This window comes from Anomaloglossus baeobatrachus, chromosome 4 (assembly GCF_048569485.1).
Source record: "Anomaloglossus baeobatrachus isolate aAnoBae1 chromosome 4, aAnoBae1.hap1, whole genome shotgun sequence".
NCBI classification, from domain to species: domain Eukaryota; kingdom Metazoa; phylum Chordata; class Amphibia; order Anura; family Aromobatidae; genus Anomaloglossus; species Anomaloglossus baeobatrachus.
In genome coordinates, this window is record NC_134356.1 from 242,125,119 (window position 1) to 242,147,184 (window position 22,066).

At 45.6% G+C, this 22,066-nt stretch overlaps 1 protein-coding gene across 1 annotated transcript in view; it reads left to right on the forward strand.

Moving 5' to 3' along the window:
* Positions 1-22,066, forward strand: part of OTOGL (otogelin like) — a 315,223-nt gene that overhangs the window by 57,490 nt on the left and 235,667 nt on the right. The window contains exons 15-17 of the mRNA XM_075344757.1: positions 2,577-2,722; positions 10,287-10,410; positions 15,329-15,506. Coding sequence (XP_075200872.1) covers positions 2,577-2,722; positions 10,287-10,410; positions 15,329-15,506 — 448 coding nt within the window. The remainder of the gene's footprint in view (positions 1-2,576; positions 2,723-10,286; positions 10,411-15,328; positions 15,507-22,066) is intronic.

Consider the following 22,066-nt stretch of genomic DNA (forward strand, 5'->3'; position numbering starts at 1 on the left):
ACTTGATGACATGACTCCGGAAAGTCTGACTAGTCGGCCCTTACCGTGCCCAACCGACCATCACCGTCACCCACTTACCGAGTTCTTACCTAAAATAAACACAAAGACTGCGTGACGTTGGATATAAAAGGCCACAGCAGCCCCGCTTATTAAACAACAAAACATCAAAACATAAATAACATTTTAAATACCCAATGAAAAATACCGGAAAGGAGGAGGGGTAAATGAAGGTACCAAACCGTCTGATTACAACATCAGCTACACCACCTGCCCTCATCCGCACCACACCGGCTCGAGGGCACCTAGCCGAATGTTGCCCAACCCATGTCCCACTGAGACTCAACCAAGCTTGGACCCATGTTACCAGTCAATTGCGCCACCAGGGGTAACCCATTCTTGCACTAGGATCCCCCCTAACTGTTTTGTGCAAACCCCCACCTTCAAATACCCACCTCTTTTCCCCCCGCTGCTGTGACAAAGTCAGTCCATCCTCTTCTCCACACTGGTTGACCTACTGTTACAGGTGGGCGGGAACAATTCTGGTTGCCTTCCAGGTAAAAGTGACCAAACCCTCTAGGGACCTGACCTTATATACTGCCCCCCCCTTAACGCCACCCCTTAACCAATCGGACTACCCCAAATCCCAACTGACCCTGCAGCTCCACCCTACAATTTTCCGCACAAAAGCACCCCACAAGTTAACCCCTTAACTGACACTAAAGCCTAGCATCCCTCCTCAGTCATGCTGCCCTCCCTTGAGCCCCTTCAGGGCAGCAGTCCGGGCTGTTCCTTTGGTGTTATTCGTACCAGCTATAATAGGCTGGATTGTCTTCTCAAAGAAATGACAGTCCATTTTAATTTGAGGACAACAAAAAATTGGCAATTTACAAGGGTTGTATTGAAATTTTTTTTTCTCTCTACAACGTTTTTATTTAATTAATTTTCTTTTTTGATAGACTTTTACAGAAGCGCAATACAATTATGTCTATTTTTTTCAACTTCTTTATTTATAACTGTCGAGAAGAAGGTGATTCAAATTTGTATAGTGTTTGTGCACACATGTCCATCAATAAATGTATGAAGTATATAATAATAATAATAATAAAAATAACTTTATTAATCACTAAATATCCAAGAATATGTAAAAAAAAAATATATATTTGGACACACCAATGTAGAAAACCAAAAATCCCATAAAAAACATATAAAATCAATGGGGGAGGCAGAGATACAGTACAACAATCATGCCGGATAGAAATAATAATATGATGGACGTCAATAATATGCAATGGATCAACGTGAAAATCCAGGAATGTGAAACATTTTAATTAGATATCTATCAATCACTCTGATCACCCAGATATATTATAAAGTATAAAAAAATACATTAACTTTGGGTGCCCAACAAAAAATACCAATAAGTTGTAAACAATATCAATCAGTAACGAATGCACAATTTGGTTAACAACATAGATACCGTATATAGCTATATAATTAGATTAAGTAGTGGTAAATAACTTGGAATAGTTAAGAAGTGGTAAGGGGTGCTTCACACACAGCGAGATCGCTGCTGAGATCGCTGCTGAGTCACGGTTTTTGTGACGCAGCAGTGACCTCATTAGCGATCTCGCTGTGTGTGACACTGAGCAGCGATCTGGCCCCTGCTGTGAGATCGCTGCTCGTTACACACAGCCCTGGTTTGTTTTTTTATTATTGCTCTCCCGCTGTGACGCACAGATCGCTGTGTGTGACAGCAAGAGAGCGACGAAATGAAGCGAGCAGGGAGCAGTAGCCGGCATCTGGCAGCTGCGGTAAGCTGTAACCAGGGTAAACATCGGGTAACCAAGGTGGTTACCCGATATTTACCTTCGTTACCAGCCTCCGCCGCTCTCACGCTGCTAGTGCCGGCTCCCAGCTCTCTGCACATGTAGCTGCAGTACACATCGGGTAATTAACCTGATGTGTACTGTAGCTAGGAGAGCAGCGAGCCAGCGCTAAGCAATGTGCGCGGCTCCCTGCTCTCTGCACATGTAGCAACGTTATGATCGCTGCTGCGTCGCTGTGTTTGACAGCTAAGCAGCGATCATAACAGCGACATACAAGGTCGCTGTTGCGTCACAGAAAATGGTGACGTAACAGCGACGTCATTGTCGCTGTCGCTATGTGTGAACCCAGCTTTAAGCATTTAAAGCTAGAACATTGCACCATGACTGAAAAGATTACCTGAAGGCATGTTGTTGATTTGTATGTCTTAAGGTGTAAAGCCCCCGTCATATTTAACGACTTTCCAGTGATCCTGACAATGATACGACCTGATAAGGATCGCTGGTAAGTCGCTATGTGATCGCTGGTGAGATGTCACACAGTCAGATCTTCCCAACGACGCAGCATTGATACAGTGACCGTAGTGACCTGTATAACGATCTCGGTGGTCGTTGGGACCCGTACGTGGCTGTACGTGTCTGAGCTCTGAGTTGTCAATGAGGTCGTTGGTAAGGCGTCAAACACACCGATGATTAACTATTTTTTAATATGAAAATTATACTTTGAGGACAAAAAAATATTTTCTTTTACAGCTGAGTGTTCTGTGGTGGGCGATTCTCATTTCACAACTTTTGATGGACGTTATTTCACATTCCTGGGTTTGTGTCAGTACATTCTGGTTAAGGGAACTGGAAAAGATAAATTTACAATTACGTTACAGAAATCTTCCTGTGATCAGGTAAGGGCAATTTTATGAAAATTATTATCAAACCTACTTGCCTCTTGTGTGCAGATTCTCAGTGTTATTACTGGTTTGTAGCCGATTTGTGTTAACTGCACATAGATGACATCTGTAGCGCCTGCCGGGACACCGAGTTACTCTCTGCCCTGGCCGGGTCATATCCTCCCCTGCACTCCCTCGGACATCCATGTGTGCTGCTACCTCCTTCCCCTCCCTGGGCCTGTGCATGCACCCAGGTCTCCCGGGAGTGTGCTTAGAGCATGTGCGCACACACACTGGCCCTCCTCTCAAAGAGCCGGCCTGCTATTTCCAGGAAGCGCCTCTCAGCCTATGTCAGAGAGGCATTATGTATTTAGGGCACCCCCCCATTAGGAGAGGTGCCTGCGCAACATTTTTAGTTAGTCAGTGTCCTGTCTGTCAAGCTAGTTGTTAGGTCCCATTACCTCTGTGTCAGTCACCTGTACCTGAGTCTGCCATCCCATACCTATCTGTCCCTGCTGTGCCCACCATGCTTGTCTGTATCTGCTTGCCTGTCTGCCTCAGACATCCTGCCTGTACCTGCGTGCACCTGTGCCTATACCATAGTCCGTCACCGGTCCTGGTGGTCAGCTACTACAGCCCCTGTCACTGCCCTGGGAGTGGTACCTGGTGTCCGCCTGGTGGTAGGCGCTTAGATAAGCCCCTCCCGCTAAAGGCTAAGTATGGGTCCCCCTGTGTGTCAAGTGTGTCCTCTAATCCTGCCGGCCAGCCCTACACTGGCCGCAAGAGTTACAACATCTAATTTCTCTTGTTTCAAAGGTGAGTATAGGGGCAAATAGGAGAAACGTATGTGAAATTAGATATGTGCACACGGCGTCTGATAAACACTGTGTACCTGCATCATGTTTACTCTGTTGCGCCTTTTCTGACATCCTTTTGTGATGTCTTTTGCATTGCCTTTTTGCCATTAGTGTTTTTTACTTTTAAATATCATAAATAAGACACCATCCACACGGAAACTGTCAGAAACATGGACAGATCACTTCTTTTAACTGTTTCTAAAAGAAGTAAGAAAAGATGGAACATAAACACAAATCGTTTTGACATTGTTGTGCTTATATGCATTATTTTTTTAACGCTCTTTCAGGTGAGTTCCAACTGAAAAATACGTCTTCTGTGCATAGCCTTTTAAAAGCTTTGCTGCACACTAAGATACATTAATTAAATAATCCTGGCGTCAAAAAATCAAGATAAAAAACCCCCTATTTTCCCGATGTAGCAAATGCCACTCGTCTTTTGTGTTATTGCTTTGCCATTCCATGAATATCTTTTGCATGGTTGCTCAAGAATCAGTTTCGATTACAACACAAACAGGTGTCTTAATAGAACACATCAATCTCCTGATTGGCAAGAAGCACTCCAATTTACCACCAAGCAGATGAATGAAGCTTCTCAGTTGACTAGTTGTACTCAAGACACTGTCTGAGTTGAGCATTGATAGAACATACAAATTTTAGGATGTCATCCAACTGAAGAGCCACACTAAAACCAACAAATAGTTCTACACAAATGGTCCTTTGTCTAGAACTAGATTACCTTCAAAGTCCTGGAATCTAAGCCCATACAGCAGGTATTTGACTTTTTAGATCCAAGTGAGGCACTTATGGTGTGTGGATAGATGAACAGTTAACTAGATAGAATGATATTACACCTAATCTCCCTGAGAATGCCCTTAAGAGAAAAAATGCATCAGGTTCTTCTCATTCTTAATTTACAAGTCAGTAAGAGTTACTAATGTATTTATCAACTTGTAACTAAAGCTGGTGTCACACATAACGACGACGACAACGACGTCGCTGCTACGTCACCATTTTCTGTGACGTTGCAGCGACGTCCCGTCGCTGTCGCTGTGTGTGACATCCAGCAACGACCTGGCCCCTGCTGTGAGGTCGCCGGTCGTTGCTGAATGTCCAGCTTCATTTTTTGGTCGTCACTCTCCCGCTGTGACACACACATCGCTGTGTGTGACAGCGAGAGAGCGACGAAATGAAGCGATCAGGAGCCGGCACTGGCAGCTGCGGTAAGCTGTAACCAGCGTAAACATCGGGTAACCAAGGGAAGACCTTTCCCTGGTTACCCGATGTTTACGCTGGTTACCAGCCTCCGCTCTTGCTGCCAGCGCCGGCTCCTGCACTGTGACATGTGGCTGCAGTATGCATCGGGTAATTAACCCGATGTATACTGTAGCAAGGAGAGCAAGGAGCCAGCGCTAAGCAGTGCGCGCGGCTCCCTGCTCTCTGCACTGTGACATGTAGCTGCAGCACACATCGGGTTAATTAACCCGATGTGTGCTGCAGGAGAGCAAGGAGCCAGCGCTAAGCGCGGCTCCCTGCTCTCTGAACATGTAGCACAGCGACCTTATGATCGCTGCTTCTGCTGTGTTTGACAGCTAAGCAGCGATCATAACAGCGACTTACAAGGTCGCTGTTACGTCACCGAAAATGGTGACGTAACAGCGACGTCGTTGTCGCTGTCGTTTAGTGTGACACCAGCTTTATATTTTTTACTTGTAAGCTATGTTTACTTTGGAGGGGTATCTCTAACATGCCTTTATTTACTGCATTTATTGATTGCAAAGATGGACATTTATTCTTTATGGAGTTGCCCAAGACTGATATCGATGACCTATCCTTAGAGCAGACATGTATTTGCAACACCCCCACCAATCAGCAAATACCCACTGCTGGAAATACAGTGAATGAGCCAGAATACTATTGCTCCGAATACTATGTACTGACCCTTCTTGGTTTTTGTAGCTCAGCTCCTATTGAAGGAAATGGAAGTTAAGATGCAGTACTTAAGAATGGCAACTACGGTGTATAGAACTGTGGTGTACTTCAAGTGGCCATGGCACTAGGTGCTTGATGGCGGTCCTCTACAATCTGATATTTATATACAGTACAGACCAAACGTTTGGGCACGCCTTCTCATTTAAAGGCTTTTTTTATTATCATGACTCTGAAAATTGTAGATTCACTTTGAAGGCATCAAAACTATGCATTAACACATGTGTAATGAAATACTTAACAAAAAAGTGTGAAACAACTGATAATATGTCTTATATTCTAGGTTCTTCAAAGTAGCCACCTTTTGCTTTGATTACTGCTTTGCACACTCTTGTCATTTTCTTGATGAGCTTCAAGAGGTAGTCAACGGAAATAGTCTTCCAACAGTCTTGAAGGAGTTCCCAGAGATGCTTAGCACTTATTGGCCCTTTTGCCTTTACTCTGTGGTCCAGCTCACCCCAAACCACCTCAATTGGGTTCAAGTCTGGTGACTGTGGACTCCAGGTCATCTGGCGTAGCACCCCATCACTCTCCTTCTTAGTCAAATAGCCCTTACACAGCCTGGAGGTGTGTTTGGGGTCATTGTCCTGTTGAAAAATAAATGATGGTCCAACTAAACGCAAACTGGATGGAAAAGTATGCTGCTGCAAGATGCTGTGGTAGTCATGCTGGTTCAGTATGCCTTAAATTTTGAAGAAATCCCCAACAGGGTCACCAGCAAAGCACTCCCACACCGTCACACCTCCTCTTCCATGCTTCACGGTGGGAACCAGCCATGTAGAGTCCGTCCGTTCACCTTTTCTGCATTGCACAAAGACACGGTGGTTGGATCCAAAGATCTCAAATTTGGACTCATCAGACCTAAGCTCAGATTTCCACTCGTCTAATGTTCATTCCTTGTGTTCTTTAGCCCAAACAAGTAACTTCTGCTTGTTGCCTGTCCTTAGCAGTGGTTTCCTAGCAGCTATTTCACCATGAAGGCCTGCTGCACAAAGTCTCCTCTTAACAGTTGTTCTAGAGATGTGTCTACTGCTAGAACTCTGTGTGGCATTGACCTGGTCTCTAATCTGAGCTGCTGTTAACCTGCGATTTCTGAGGCTGGTGACTCGGATAAACTTATCCTCCGCAGCAGAGGTGACTCTTGGTCTTCCTTTCCTGGGGCGGTCCTCATGTGAGACAGTTTCTTTGTAGCATTTGATGTTTTTTGCCACTGCACTTGGGGACACTTTCAAAGTTTTCCCAGTTTTTCGGACTGACTGACCTTCATTTCTTTAAGTAATGATGGCCACTCGTTTTTCTTTACATAGCTGCTGTTTCTTGCCATAATACAAATTCTAACAGTCTATTCAGTAGGACTATCAGCTGTGTATCCACCTGACTTCTGAACAACACAACTGATGATCCCAACTCCACTTATAAGGCAAGAAATCCCACTTATTAAACCTGACAGGGCACATCTGTGAAGTGAAAACCATTTCCGGTGACTACCTCTTGAAGCTCATCAACAGAATGCCAAGAGTGTGCAAAGCAGTAATCAAAGCAAAAGGTGGCTACTTTGAAGATCCTAGAATACAAGACAAATTTTCAATTGTTTCACACTTTTTTGTTAAGTATTTCAATACACATGTGTTAATTCATAGTTTTGATGCCTTCAATGTGAATCTACAATTTTCATTCATGAAAAAAAAAGAAAACTCTTTGAATGAGAAGGTGTGTCCAAACTTTTGGTCTGTACTGTATATTTATATCCAAACGATTGGTCACCAATACTTCAATCACCTTTAATGATTTTTCCAGTGGTGTAGTTTTAAGGGGTGCAGAATACAAGTAACACCCTGGGCCTGGTATCTGAGGGGGACTCAAAGTCTTCTCTACCAGATGAGAGGATTTAGTCAAATATATGACAGAAGCGCAGAGAAAAAATGTAACACTTCCCTATATCTAGGTGAGTAAATTCATAATTGAGCTTCTAAAAAATATAAAAAACATTAAATTAAGAAAAATTAACTTAACAGTGCTATGAGATCAAGATCACCTCATCAAAATATGCACTCTCTTCTGTTGTCTATTGAAACCCTAATCTTCCAAGTTCTGTGTAGATTCTGGTTAACCCTTTACTAATGGAGGATGTACTTGTATGTCCTCAAGTGGGTGCGGATGTATAGAGAAGGGTCAGGAATGACGCCCACTCCATATATATGGCAGGTATTATTGTGACGCCCTGGACCCCAGGGGTCACAGGTCACTACACAACACCATACACCCCCTTCCCTGGACAGGGCACACCAGTCAAACATTAAATCCTTGTTGCCAACCTCCAGGGTTGATGTCCACACCAGGTGGGGCGGAGCCAGGCGGTTGGCCCTGCCCACCGAGGAGTTCACAGCCTGGAGGCGGGAAAAACACAGTAGTCAGTCCAGTTGTGGTCTGTAGTGAGTGAGGAGCAAGAACTGTGCATGTCTGGGTCTGAGCCCGGGCACTTCCAGCAAGGTCGGCAGATGGTGGTGGCCGTCTGCAGGAGTTGGCGAAGGTCAGCAGAACCGTAGGACCGGGGTCGGGCGGTGGCCCGCCGGTACCAAACCGGGGAGCAGAGTGGAGCCAAGCACCAAGCAGGGTACTCAGACCCCGACTAGGCTTAAAGCCAACCTGTAGTCAAATTCTCTGATTGCGGTCTGGACCTCAGGGGTTCATTCCCAACCATGTCCCGATTGAAAGCAACAGCCCAACCATTACGGATAAGTGCCACCGCCAAGGGCCAGAGATCCAAAGGGCCAACGTCTGCGGGCAAAGGGGCTCCCCCGGCACATATACGTCAGGGAGCGGTCTACCGGTGCCCAGGCATTGGAGTCAACATACAAACACATGTGCAAGGAAACGACAGCCACCATCAACCCATCCAGGGAAACACTGCAGCCGGCTGCGGGCCCCGTCCATCCAGCCGTTTCGTTTACCAGAGACTCTGTCCATCTGTGTCTGAGTGAGTACATCAGTGCCATCCGGCACCACGCCGTGCTGCACCGCGACCCTGCACCCTGCGAGCCCTATCCTACGGGAATCCAACCAGCCACCGGGCCCCAGGACCAACAGCCCCTACCCACGGAGGGGTCAACACCTAGCTGCTCCCCGCCATCGCTCCCGGGAACCCCGTCACCAGTAGCGGTGGTGCCCACCATCACCACAACCCATGGGTGGCATCACGAACTCTGTCCATCCCAAAAACCAATCCCAAATCCCCTTTTCACTCATGGGCGAGGAGTGCTGCTCGAGCTCCGGGTCCGGCCCCGCTTGAGCCACCAAGGAAAAGGCACCGGATCCAGGCGCGATCTCCCCGAGCAGCCCCCGTGACGGGGAAGCCGGCCCCCGCCCGCGACATTATCACCTGCCTTTTAACAGCGAAGACAGGAGCTAGCTCCAATCACTGCTGCTTAACCATAAAGATGCAGCTGACAAACTCTGGCATTGGTATGTAAATGGTTGCGCTCGCCATGCCTGCTTGATTGATTCCATCACCCTCGCTAAACAGAGCATTCATTTCCCTTACTAACTTGCTTACTTATTTTCCCAACCAATATTGTGGTATTGCAGTATATTAGGCAAGGGATCAAATAATTGCAGGTTCAAGTCTATTATAAGTACTAAAAGATAAAGATAAAAAAGAACAATCCAAAAATGATATATACGGTATATATTTACATTTATTAATTAAAAAAATAATTTATTGATTTCACACCCCTTTTCTCAATTCAAAAACATATGAAAAAAACCCATAATCGGTTACGCTGTTTTTTGATCACCGCTTCACCCCAACTAATGCAATTAAAAGTGATAAGTGATCAAAACATCACATGCACCCCAAAATGAATGCTCCTCAAGCAAACAACAACTACATTGACAGACAAATAAAAAAGAGTCTCAGAAAATAGTCATAAATATATTTTTTTGCTTTTTTTCACATTTTTAAAAATGAGATATGGTAGTAGGTCACAACTTTGAAAGTGCAGGTTCCACCCACAGCACAGTATTTCAGGGGTATGATTATCTTGTGGCTGGTCACAGACAGAGTAACACAACGCAAGGAGAATTGTCTTCCAGCAGCACAGAGTATTTCAGAAAAAGAACATTGAGGTATTGTAGTAGGTCACAAGCTGGAAAGTAATGGTTCCACCAGCAGCACAGAGTATTTCAGGGGTATGATACTCTTCTTGCTGGTCACAGACAGAACGTTAGACAGTGGAAGGAGACTTGTCTTCAAACAGAATATTTTAGGAAATAAATGTTGAGATATTGTAGCAGGTCACAAATTGGAAAGTGCATGTTCCAGCAGCAAAGTGTATTTTAGGGGTATGATAATCCTGTGGCTGGTCACAGACTGAGAGTTATATAGTGGAAGGAGAATTGCCTTCCATCAGCACAGAGTTTTTCAGGTAATGTTTGTCGAGATATTGTAGTAGGTCACAAGCTGGAATGAGCTGGTTACACTCACAGCACAGAGTATTTCAGGAAATTAATGTTGAGCTTTTGTAGTAGGTCACAAGCTGGAAAGAGCTGGTTACACCCACAGCACAGAGTATTTCATGGGTAAGACAATGTTGTGGCTAGTCAAAGACTGAAAGTTACACATTGGAAGGAGAATTGTTTTCCTGCAGCACAGAGTATTTCTGGAAATGAATGTCAAGATAGTGTAGTCTCTCTCTCTCTTTCACACTTTGTAATGATTTTATATTTTCCTTTTTTAGCATTCTGATCATACATGCATCCAAGCAATCACATTAGTGCTGGACGAGGACATTAATAAACAGGTTACTATCTTGAGGAATGGCGATGTTCACTTTGGTCCTAACCAAGGTCTTGTGCTGAATGGTAAGTGCTCTATGGAAATGTTATAGAAATAATGGAAACACAACTATTACTTACTATAATTTGAAGGAGATATGTATTTTAAAGTGATTCATTTTATCCAGGAGATATACGTCTGTAAGTAGAAATCTAACCTTTCTCTGGTGTGGAACATGAGAATCTGCAACTTTAAATACAAGGGCATGACTACTAGCTTTATTTCAATTTACACCACACAATCTGTATTCAAATTAAAAAATAGAAATTTTGGAATAATAACACTGGTCACTGGGGCTTTTTTAGACTCAAACTTCCTGTTGTTTAAGGAAACAACAAATATGCCCATTTTTGTATTAAATCTAATAAGCTTGCGGAAGGGATATTGATAAGGAAGGGTGAGCAGGGCTAGCTGTGTCATTCCTCTTTGTGATTGGTAGATTCTGGGTTATTAGCTTTATATAGCCGTGGTACTTGTCAATATAACCCTGCCTTTCCTTTGATTATAAGAAACTGCTGAAAACACTTACTAAAAAAATGAAGTATAAAAGCCTAAAATAAGCCCCAGTGGTCAGTATAAATATATATATATATATATATATATATACAGTATATATATATATACAGTATATATATATATATATACAGTATATATATATATATATATATATATATATTTATATACACTATATATATATATATATAATTATTTATATATTTATATTATTTTTTATATATTTATATATTTTTTTTTAACTAAAGATTAACTAGAAATATAAAAAAATAGAAAAATAAAACTGACAATATTGATAAAAAGTACATGTAGCTCAAAAACCTGGTTCAAACTATTGGTCATTTTCTGATGAAAACATCCCTTTAAAGGGTATAAATTAGTGATGGGCGGACCCACAGATACCGGAGATCGGCGGATCCAACCTGTTTAAAAAAAACCCAAAAAACCCTGGTTCGGGCCCACAATTAATCTTGGATATCTGGCCAGATGCAGGTCCACATCTAAGTCTATTGAGACCTGAATCATGTGCTTTAAAATGGTGGTAGAAGGGATAAGGGGATTAGAGCAAGCCCATTATACAGGGTGGACCATAAGCATGGAAACACCCTGAGTGGGCCATAAATATGGATACACCCTGATAAAAAAAGTAAAGTTGAATTAAAATGTCAGCTTTGCAAATTGCCGCCATGGGCGTCACCCAGCCTCAAATGTTTTGCCCCTCCCATGTACTAATATGCCGCAACCACTTCCATTTTATCAGGGTGTATCCATAATTATGGCCCACCCTGTACTTACCAGTCTCCACGCAGCTGTAACGCTACTTACGGGGCCAGTCATTACGCTCATGCATAAGCACTGCTTCTTCTGCCCACCGGCAGTCACGGCGTGTGTGATTGGTTGCAGTCAGACTGCACCCTCACTCTGTAACAGTGTGTCTGACTGCTTACAATCACAGACGCTGTGTGTATGTCTATATACTGGTGTAAAAATAAATAAATAAAAAAATTGTCGTAGGGTCCCCCATATTATGATAGCCAGCACAGATAAAGCATACAGCTACAGGCTGCAGCCCCCAGTCATGTGCTTATCTTGGCTGTGTATCAAAATAAGTGGGACCCCATGTGGCTTTTTTAAAATTATTTAAATTAACAATTTTAAGAACAGCTTGAAGTCCCTTTCAATTTTGATACGCATTCATGATAAAGCCGACAGCTGGGAGCTGGTATTCTCAGGCTGGGGAGACCCATGGTTATTGGCCATCCAGTCTAAAAATAGCAACCTGCAGCAGCCCAGATCTGTCACATCTATTAGATGCGACAATCCCGGAACTTTACCCTGCTCATCCCGATTGCCCTGGTGAGGTGGCATTCGGGGTAATAAGAGGTTAATAACAGCTTGCAGGTGCCACTAAGCCTCAGATTAGTAATGGGAGGTGTCTATTAGACTCCCCCATTACTAATTTGTAAGTTAAAAGAAATAAAACAGAAAACACAGAAAAATATCAGAAATAAAATACAAAAAAACCCATCCTCTTTCACTCCTTAACTAACCCCAAACATGAAGATCCGACATAACCCATACAACGAGGTCCCATGATGATTCCATCTCTGCTACAAACTGAAGTCACAGCTTACAGAACACTGAGGGCTTTTGGGCAGAGAATGACTGAGCCGCAGTAATGAGCGGTGATCACTCAGTTTATTTGTGGTCACAGATGGAGGTTCCCAGGGTATCCCACCTGGCAAAAAAAATCATATCACTATTGCATCAAGTTGTCAGCTGGGTAGTCCTGGCTGTCATGGCTCTGTAGCAAAATTGGGGGGACCGCACACAGTTTTTTAAATTATTTAAATAATAATAATAAAAAAGCCACATGGAAACCCTCTTTTGATACACATCCAAGATAAGAGAATGGCTGGGGACTGCAGCCTGTAGCCATATGCTTTATCTGTGCTGGGTGTCATATATGGGGGGACCCTACACCAATTTTCTAATTTATTTATTTTTGCACCAATATAACATGCACACAGCATCTGGGATTGAAAGCAGTCAGACATGCTGTCACACAGGGTGGGGGGACAGTCTGACTGTAACCAATCACAGACACCTGGACTGCCAGAGGACGGGAGAAGCAGTGCATATGTATGAAGGATAATGAGCGGCTGTGGAAGTAGTAAAAGTGGCCCTAGAAGAAGTGTTACAGTCATGTGGTAAGTATAATGCGCCTGCTTTCCCTATTTTATTTCTTTTTCCATTTTTTTTTAATTACCCGAGTTGCCAGATCCTGATAGGTACCCTGAATTCCCAGAGAACTCCGGGCCCCAGGATCGGTGCATGGGTACTTGTGAACCCGTGTGGATCCGCTTATAACTAGTATTAGTGACTTTGCAGTAGAGACAGATTGAAAGCCAGAAATAACATTTCCATTTTCTAAACTACCATGCTACTAATGATTGTGGCAGGTTAGGCTCCATTCCAAGTTTTCCATAGGCCCAGTGGTTATCTGTTATGTCTCTGTTTCTAGACATAGCCCTCATTGTGTGCCTGGGAACAAACACTCAGCATAATTGACTGATAGGAGCTGTCTACTGAAAACAAAAGGAGTTGTCTACTGAAAACAAGTTATCAAGTATTTGCGGGGCAGGTGATAACTTGCTGACAGATGGTGTCCCACCACTGGGACCCTGTAAAGTGGCTTTGTTTGTGGTCGCTTTGAAGCTGTAAATAGGACTTCCATGAACAGGTTTTCTACTATCTACTCAGGTCCCGGGAAACCTTGGCCTTCACACTTTGAAGGGAATCTGTCAGTACAATCATCCGCCCTAAGTTGTCTATATGGGTATGTAGGTCATGGGAAGCTGAATAAAGTAATACCTTAATATCTGCGATCCGATATATTATTCCAAATAAATTAACCCTTTTCTTATATGTAAATCAGCTGTTCCATGCTATGGACACTGATCTGTATGATAATTTAACTACATGGATTATTATAAATAAAATGGGACATTACCTTGATGGCTGCTCCTTGTTCTCCTGATCTCACTGCAAAGCTGTGTGTGATTATAACTGACACATCTGCAGGTTCCTCTCAGCTTCAGCCTCCATCTCACAGTGTTACAATATTGTTACAATACAGCAGGGCCGTGAGAGCTGCTGCAGATGTGTTTGTAAGAAGACAAAGTTCAGTTCTACTGAACTGTGTTAGTAAATGTCTGACACTGGTAACATCCTATTTTATTTAAAATAAGATATGGGGCAGATTTGCATGTACAGCAGTGTCCGACTCATAGCCTGGAACAGCTCATTTACATGTAAGAAAAACTAATAATTATAATTTTATTCAGCTTGCTATGACGTACATGCCCATATAGATGGCTTAGAAAGGTTGCTCTTAGTGACAGATTCCCTTTAATTTCCCAGTGTAAATGCATGTACCCTGTGTTGAGTCCACAGAGTAGCTGCTGGCTGGTTAAGCAGGTTGGCAGGAATGGTCAGATAGTAGGGTCAGAACTAGGAGTTACAGGATAGTCAGAAAAAGAGCTGAGGTCTGATCAAAAATAATTACTACAGCAAAAGGAGCAGATAACAGGGGTGTGGCTCAAGTAAGGCAGAACTTATCACTGACCTAAAGAAAGTGCAGTACTGAATGGAAACGGAAGCAGTAGCAGAAGGGATAGGTACTGATATGTATATTATAGCCTGCGCCAATCATTAGATGGGTGCATTTTTATCCCTGACAGGGATAAATATAATGGCAGGAGGTATGCTACTGCTGCTCCATTCATTTTCAATGGGGATGCAAGAAAAATTGAGCTTAGTGCTTGTAACAAAATTAAAGTGAATTTAACACTTAAAGGGGTATTCCCATATCCAAGATCCTATCCCAATATGTAGTAGGTGTAATAATATTAGCAAATACTTCTAGTTATAGATGTAGTATAGTTCTGATTAGCTACATCGCTTACCTCATGTGCTCAATAGCTTAGGTATCTGTGGTTACAACCACAAGCAACTAACGAACTGTCCCTATATGAATGGTTGTAACCATAACTACCTAACTGCAATGACCTGCATATGAGGTAAGCTTTTTAGCTAATCAGGAGAACTATACTACATTTCTAATTGGAGGTATTTGCTATTAATATTATTAATAAACCTATTACATATTGGGATAGGATCTCGGAGATGGGAATAACCCTTTAATGTCACACATTAAATCTGAATATCTTACTACGGTAGGTAGTGGTATACAGAAAACGTAAACCTTTTATTTTTTAAGCATATTTTATTGAAATGAAGAACCAGGTTACTCACATAGCAAGGAATTCTCAGAACCAACACTAGAGGGCACATTGCAACATTGCTATACTACAACACACACATTACCAGTAGGCTAAATTTCATCTCTAATCTATGCTTTTTCTACAGGTGATATTGAGGTCAGAAACTTGTCCTCGATGTTTGTGCAGCTGAAGACAAAGTTTGGAATAAGAATTCAGTTTGCTAAAGGAGGCGACAGACTTTATATTCAAGCCAGTAGCTCCTGGAAGAGGAGGACATTGGGGCTCTGTGGAACATTTAATGGCAATCTAAGAGATGACTTTCTGTAAGACTATCTAACCCTTACTATCATTTACTAAATACAATTCAGAAATACATGTAAAGGGGTTGTCCACTACTTTTGCATTGATGGCTTATCCTTAGGATAGGTCATCAATGTCTGATCGGTCAGGGTCCGAAAACCGGCATCCCCACCGATCAGCTGATCTCTTTTGTGAAATAATAATAATAATAATAATAAGCTTCCTCCTCTATGTCTTTCGTTAGTAATGCTGTTAAAGGAGTTGTCTGTTCTTCTAGTAAAAGTCGGAAGTCACTCTATGTGACATTACACTTCTTAATTCATACAGCGCCTGCACCACACGATGCAGTATTCTCCGGTATTGCTTGCGGAGACAGGGTGGTCATATGGTTTGCATACTTTTGGCCACATTCCTACTAGACATGCTTGGCCTCACTCAGTTCCAGGGTGGACACTGACACTGGAGGGCTCCTGTTCAAGAAATGTGCTTCAGGCCCCCTCTTTTCCATACCCAAACTGCAGAAGTCATAATATACCTACATATGGAGCAATTGTTAACTTATTGTGTTCTCAGACGTGCTTGTTGATATACAGTACTATGGATCTATATGTGAAGTAACCCTATTCAATGGGAATACTATGCATGTGGCATGTGTGTTATTTTCTGCACAGTACCCACCTCAATGGGTAACCTGTCACTAGGGCAGGGCATTTAATTGGGCTGTCTGGTACTTTAATAGCGATGGCCTGTCTTTAAGATAGGTCATCAATACCAGATCAGTATGGATGTGATCACTGCTGATCAGCAACTGTTCACAGGCCCAATGGAGGCCGGATGTGCTCAGCTGCAGAGCACAATAGTACAGCTCCAATTGTATAGTGTCCATGAACGGATGCTGCAGATCTCCCTCTATTCAAATAGAAATGGATGGATTCTGCAGTACCTGGACATGGCTACTATAAAGCTTATCGAGCTGTACTGTTCTGCCCCGCACTGAACACATCCAGCCACCACTGACCTTGGTCTTCTGCAGTGTGTGATCTACCAAATCACTCCAATGTTTTCTGGGTGAGCCGGAGGTCACTTATCAATGTAAGTCTATGAGAGCCAGAACAAGGCCAGAACGAGGCTCTCATAGACTTACATTGAGAGCTTGTGTCTGATACCTCTGACTTCAGGTCAGTTAGAAGTTGTGGTCACAAGATGAACAATCAAGCTTGGAGCGGCTCTGGGAAGAGCAGAAAATGGTGGCAAGTAAGTATATTACTACAAGCAGTGAATTTACATTAGTGACACCACTTTGGTGGTCAAACAAATAAAATGCTGGAGTGGTGCTTTAAAGACCTGTCCGGTGACCAGAAAATAGATTAGACTAATTCGCCGACACATCCGGCTGGCTTCTTCCCTCACTAATCCAGTTGATTGATAGGTGCCTCCACAACCATGAAAGAGATTTGTCAACTAGAGCAGTATTGGGAGAAACGGCCTCTAAGCTATGGTTTGTCTGAAACCATGCATTGTTTCAGAAAAAATATACCCAACTGCAATCACGCAGTCAGGATCTGAGTCACGCTTGGTTAGCATGACTCACATGATAAGTTCCCTTTAGGCTGCTTTCACACTACGTTTTTTTAACATGCGTCATGAACGTTTTTTTGCTGCAAAAGCGGATCCTGCTTTTACAGCAAAAAACGCATGCTAACGCATGTGTTATTTTGCAGGATCCTGTCACTGGATGTTTAGGGGCGAGCATTGGAGTCATGTGATCGGGAGTGAGGGGAACTAAACGTGCCAGACTGGGAGCCGGCTTCTTACAACTGCGGAGGTTCATAACCAAGGTAAACATCGGGTAACTTGCTTGGATACCCGATATTTATCTTGGTTACGAGCGTCTGTACACGTAACCAACGTAAACATCGGGTAACTAAGAGAAGTGGTTACCCGATATTTACCTTGGTTACGAGTGTCCACAGTTCTCAGGTGGGAGAGAGAGACAGGAGAGGGAGGGGGAGAGACAGAGAGAGAGAGGGAGGAATGAGAGGGTGGAGGGAGAGGGTGAGAGAGGGAGGAGAGAGAGGGACTGATCACCTGAGACTGGTTTCTGGGCATGCTCAGTAGAGCAAGCAGGATCCTATCTATCAGCATGCCAGCGTTCACATGCGTTTGCGTGCTGTTTAGTCAGGATCCAGCAATTTGCAGTCTTTGGACGCAGCTCAAAAACGCTACAAGTAGCGTTTTTGAAAAATGTTAAAAAACTGCAAGTCGCTGGATCCTTACTATAACGCACGCAAACGCATGTGAACGCATGTTAACGCGAGTCCATTGCAAATGCATTGAAATGAAAACGCATTTGCACTGGATCCGCTTTTGCGTTAAAAAAACGTTCATGACGGATGTTAAAAAAATGTAGTGTGAAAGCAGCCTGCACAGTAAAAATTAACTGTTTAGATAAAAAAAAAATAACTGTACACAATGTTTAGTATTGAAAGCAGAATTGGTATCTTCTTGGGTACCACGGGGAGCTCTAAGGATGTAACTGTCTGTACATGGGCATTGACAATACTGGAGCTTCCGGACATGTTTAATGACTGGGGCGTCTATTATCCATAGGATAGTATGGTTAAACATTTAAAGGGGTTGTCCACTACTATTACAACCCCTTTGGATTCCATGTTTCCCCCAGATAAAATAATAAAGGCCATACTCACCTCCAGTACTGGCCCTATTCCAGCGGTGTCTAGGCTTGCGGTGCTAGGGCTCACGTGGGGTTATGACGTAACGCAAGCCCCGGGTCCAATCACCATCGGCTTCTGTCTCTTTTACAAGATCCTGCGGGGTGATATAAATTAATCTGCTGCACTATTGGCGAGACGAGTAAAACAGGACAATATTTTGGCCTTCATCCTGCAATGGAAGGCTATTGACATATTTAGCTTGTACATTGGGTAGAAAGATACATGCTAAACATGGAGGAAAATGATCATGTGAACAGGGCCTAATATTGATCAAACTCTGTCAGCCAGGTACAAAAAACACTACAGCACAAAAGCTTTCTGTAAAACCACAATCATACATATACAAGAATACAGATAAATGTCACATACACTTATTTCCACACAGAAAACCGTGCATAAGGACTGTACACAGGATATATATACAGTGTATACACTAATACATATACTTACCTAATCTGATCTCACACAGTCTCTGGATGCAACACTCCCTGCACAGGAACTACCAGATGAGGACACGGCACAGAATGGAGAGGACGCTAATGGGAGCTCTCTTCTTGTCCTGTCCGGCTCCACAGATGATCAGTCTGTCCTCCCTCCCTCTCACCTTCTATTCCGACAGCCTGCAGTGACATAATGAGGCAGCAGAGTAGAACGTTGTACTGTAGTATTGTGATCCTGCCACACTGGGCACTCCTTCCCTCTGGGCCCCTGTGCAGCTGCACTAGCTGCACAGGCAGTATGTCCACCCCTGCTCAATTCACTTGCACTGAGGCGGAGTATGTCTAGTCAGAATGTGGCCGGACGTATCAGGGTGCTACAAGGTTCTGCATCTGTCGCGGGCAGAGGAGGGGACGCTGCGCTCACCCACTGCTCGGGTCCGGCTGCTGCTGCTCGGTGGTGGCTCGAGCGGTGGGCCGGATCCCGGGGACTCGAGCGGCGCTCCTCGCCTGTGAGTGAAAAGGGGAATGATTTTAGGGATTTATTGTCCGTGACGCCACTCACGGTTGTGGTGAGGTTGGGACACCACCTCTGCTTTGGACGGGGATCCCGGTAGCGATGACGGGGAGCAGCTCGGATGTTGTTTTTCCCCTCCGTGGGGAGGGGGGTTGGTTGTCCCGGGGCCCGGTGAGGGGAGGATGGCAGGTGGGTTACGGGACCTGGTGAGGTGCAGGGTCGCGGGGGCAGCGTGGTGCCGCACGGCACAGTGGTACTCACTCAGCCAATGATGAACACAAAGTCTCCGGTAAAACAATCGGCTGGATGGACGGGTCCCACAGATGGCTGCGGTGGTTCTTCTCCCGGTAGGTTGGCGGTGACTGCCTTCCCCTGCACCTGTGTTGTGTTCTCGGTTCTGGTGGCTTCCCACCGGTAACCCACTCCCCAGCTTGGATGGATACTGAGGGAGCCCCTTTTGCCCGCAGGCTCTGGCCCTGGGAACTGTAGCCTTGGCGGTGACTGTATTTCCCTTCACGGTTTGAGCTGTTGCCTTCAATCGGGTCTTGACTGCTGAGAAACCCCGGAGGTTCCCTTCGCTAATGGATTTGACCGGTTTTACGACGACTCCAAGCCTGGTCGGGGTCCGTAGGCCCTGCCGAATGGTGCTGGCTTCTCTTCGCTCCCCGATCCGGTACCGGCGGGCCACCGCCCGTCCCCGGTCCTTACGGTTTACGTCAATCTGCCTCGCCTGCAGACGGTCACCACCGTCTGCCAACCTTGCTGTATGTGCCCGGGCCACGCACCCGGACACGATCAGTCTGCTCCACTACTACTTCCCTCCTTCACTCCAAAACTGATCTGCCTGCCTTTTCCCGCCTCCAGGAATGTGAACTCCTCGGTGGGTGGGGCCAACCACCTGGCTCCACCCCCTGGTGTGGACACCAGCCCCTGGAGGGTGGCAACAAGGATTTTTGTCTGACTTCGGTGTGCCTAGCCGGGGTGTGGGGTGTGTTGTTGCAGTACCTGTGACGACCTGGCTGGTCCAGGGCGCCACACATCCCCACAAGTATGCAGGGCCTATTCCCTAGGGCCCCGGAAGACTAGTGCCGATAACACACAAAAACTCCAGGTAATCCCAGTTTTACCCAACAATCCCCTATACAATGGTACAAGGCTAAGGTCGGACCAATGGATGGCTGCCTAGAGGTGGAGCCAGTCCAGTCCATAAGTTGACCATATGGGAGGGGCGGACTGAGGACAGAGAGGTAGAGTTAGTCTGAGGAAGTCGAGGAGTGAAGGTGGACAGGAGGAGACGCACTGACACTTGGTTGACAGTAACCTGGTACCCAGGAGCGTAGTTGCCGGTGGAGTACGGTGGAGTACTCCCGTAACTGCGCCCCGACGCAGACACTAAGACAGGCAGAAGCTCCAAGCCGACCTGTTAACACCTGCACAGCGAGAGGACCATCAATGACCTCGCTGACCCTAAGAATCCGAAGACTCAGTTCAAAGGGATAACTGGGAACAGGACCAGAGACTCCAACCCCACAGGTTTCATGCTACCGTCAGGCGGACAGAAGTGGATAAACCACCAAACGGGGACCCATTAACCAGAGACAGGTGCAGGGTAAGAAGGTACCAGATTACTAAACTGGCACTGGGACAAAGGGGATCTGGAGGTGAAACCAGACGGCCTCGGGTAACCAGTTACCACCAGCAAAAGTGAGTAAAGACCAGTTGCACTGAACTCCTGTGTGGACTAGCTTCTTCCGGCACCCATCATTACACCTACCCTCTGGGGCCCGGCCCTGCTTGCGGAGGGCCTACCATCCAGGCTGCAATTAACACCAGCCCCTATAGTGGCATTGTGCAGCGGCGGCTCCATCCATAAAGCCGCAACGCCGCAAGTGGCGTCACATATGAACATTAAAATAATCCCTTGTAAATATATCCCCTTTACAAAAAGGGCCCAGGGCATGGAACCGAGCAATGGCCACTGTCGCGGGCGGTGGGGCGCTGCGCTCGCTAACGCTCGGGTCTGGCGCTGCGGCTGCTGCTCGGTGGCTCGAGCGGTGGGCCAGATCCAGGGACTCGAGCGGCGCTCCTCGCCCGTGAGTGAAAAGGGGGGTGGTTTGTTTGGGGATTTAGTCCGTGACGCCACCCACGGGTTGTGGTGAATATGGGCACCACCGCTGCTGATGACGGGGATCATGGGAGCGATGGTAGGGAGCAGCTGGGATGTTGTTTTCCCCCTCCGTGGGTAGGGGTTGGTGGTCCCGGGACCCGGTGGTGAGACGGGGAGGCAGGGTCGGTGAGGTGCAGGGTTGCAGGGACAGCGCGGCGCGGTGCCGGATGGCACGGGTGTACTCACTCAACAAGAGATGCACAAAGTCTCCGGTAAACCAAACGGCTGGATGGACGGGTCCCGCAGCCGGCTGCTGTGTCTCTCCCCGGACAGGTGATGGTGGCTGTCTCTCCCTGCACCTTTTAGAATGTTCTGACTCCTGTGGTTGCCCACCGGTAGTCCGCTCCCCGGCGTATGGGTGCCGTAGGAGCCCGTTTTGCCCGCAGGCGCTGGCCCTTGGATCTCTAGCCTGTGGCGGTGGCTGTATATCCTCACGGTGTGAGCGGTTGCCTTCTGTCGGGACTTGGTTGTTAGGAAACCCCTGGGGTTCCTGTCACACTCGGATTTGACTATTGACGGCGGCTCCAAGCCTGGCCGGGGTCCGATGGCCCTGCCTGTGTGTGCTTAGCTTCACTCCATTCCCTGGTCCGTTACCGGTGGGTCACCACCCAGCCCCGGTCCTTACGGCTCTGCGGAGTTCCACTAACTCCTGCAGACGGCCACCACCGTCTGCCAACCTTGCTCTCAGTGCCTGGGCTCCGACCCAGACACTTGCAGTACATGACCT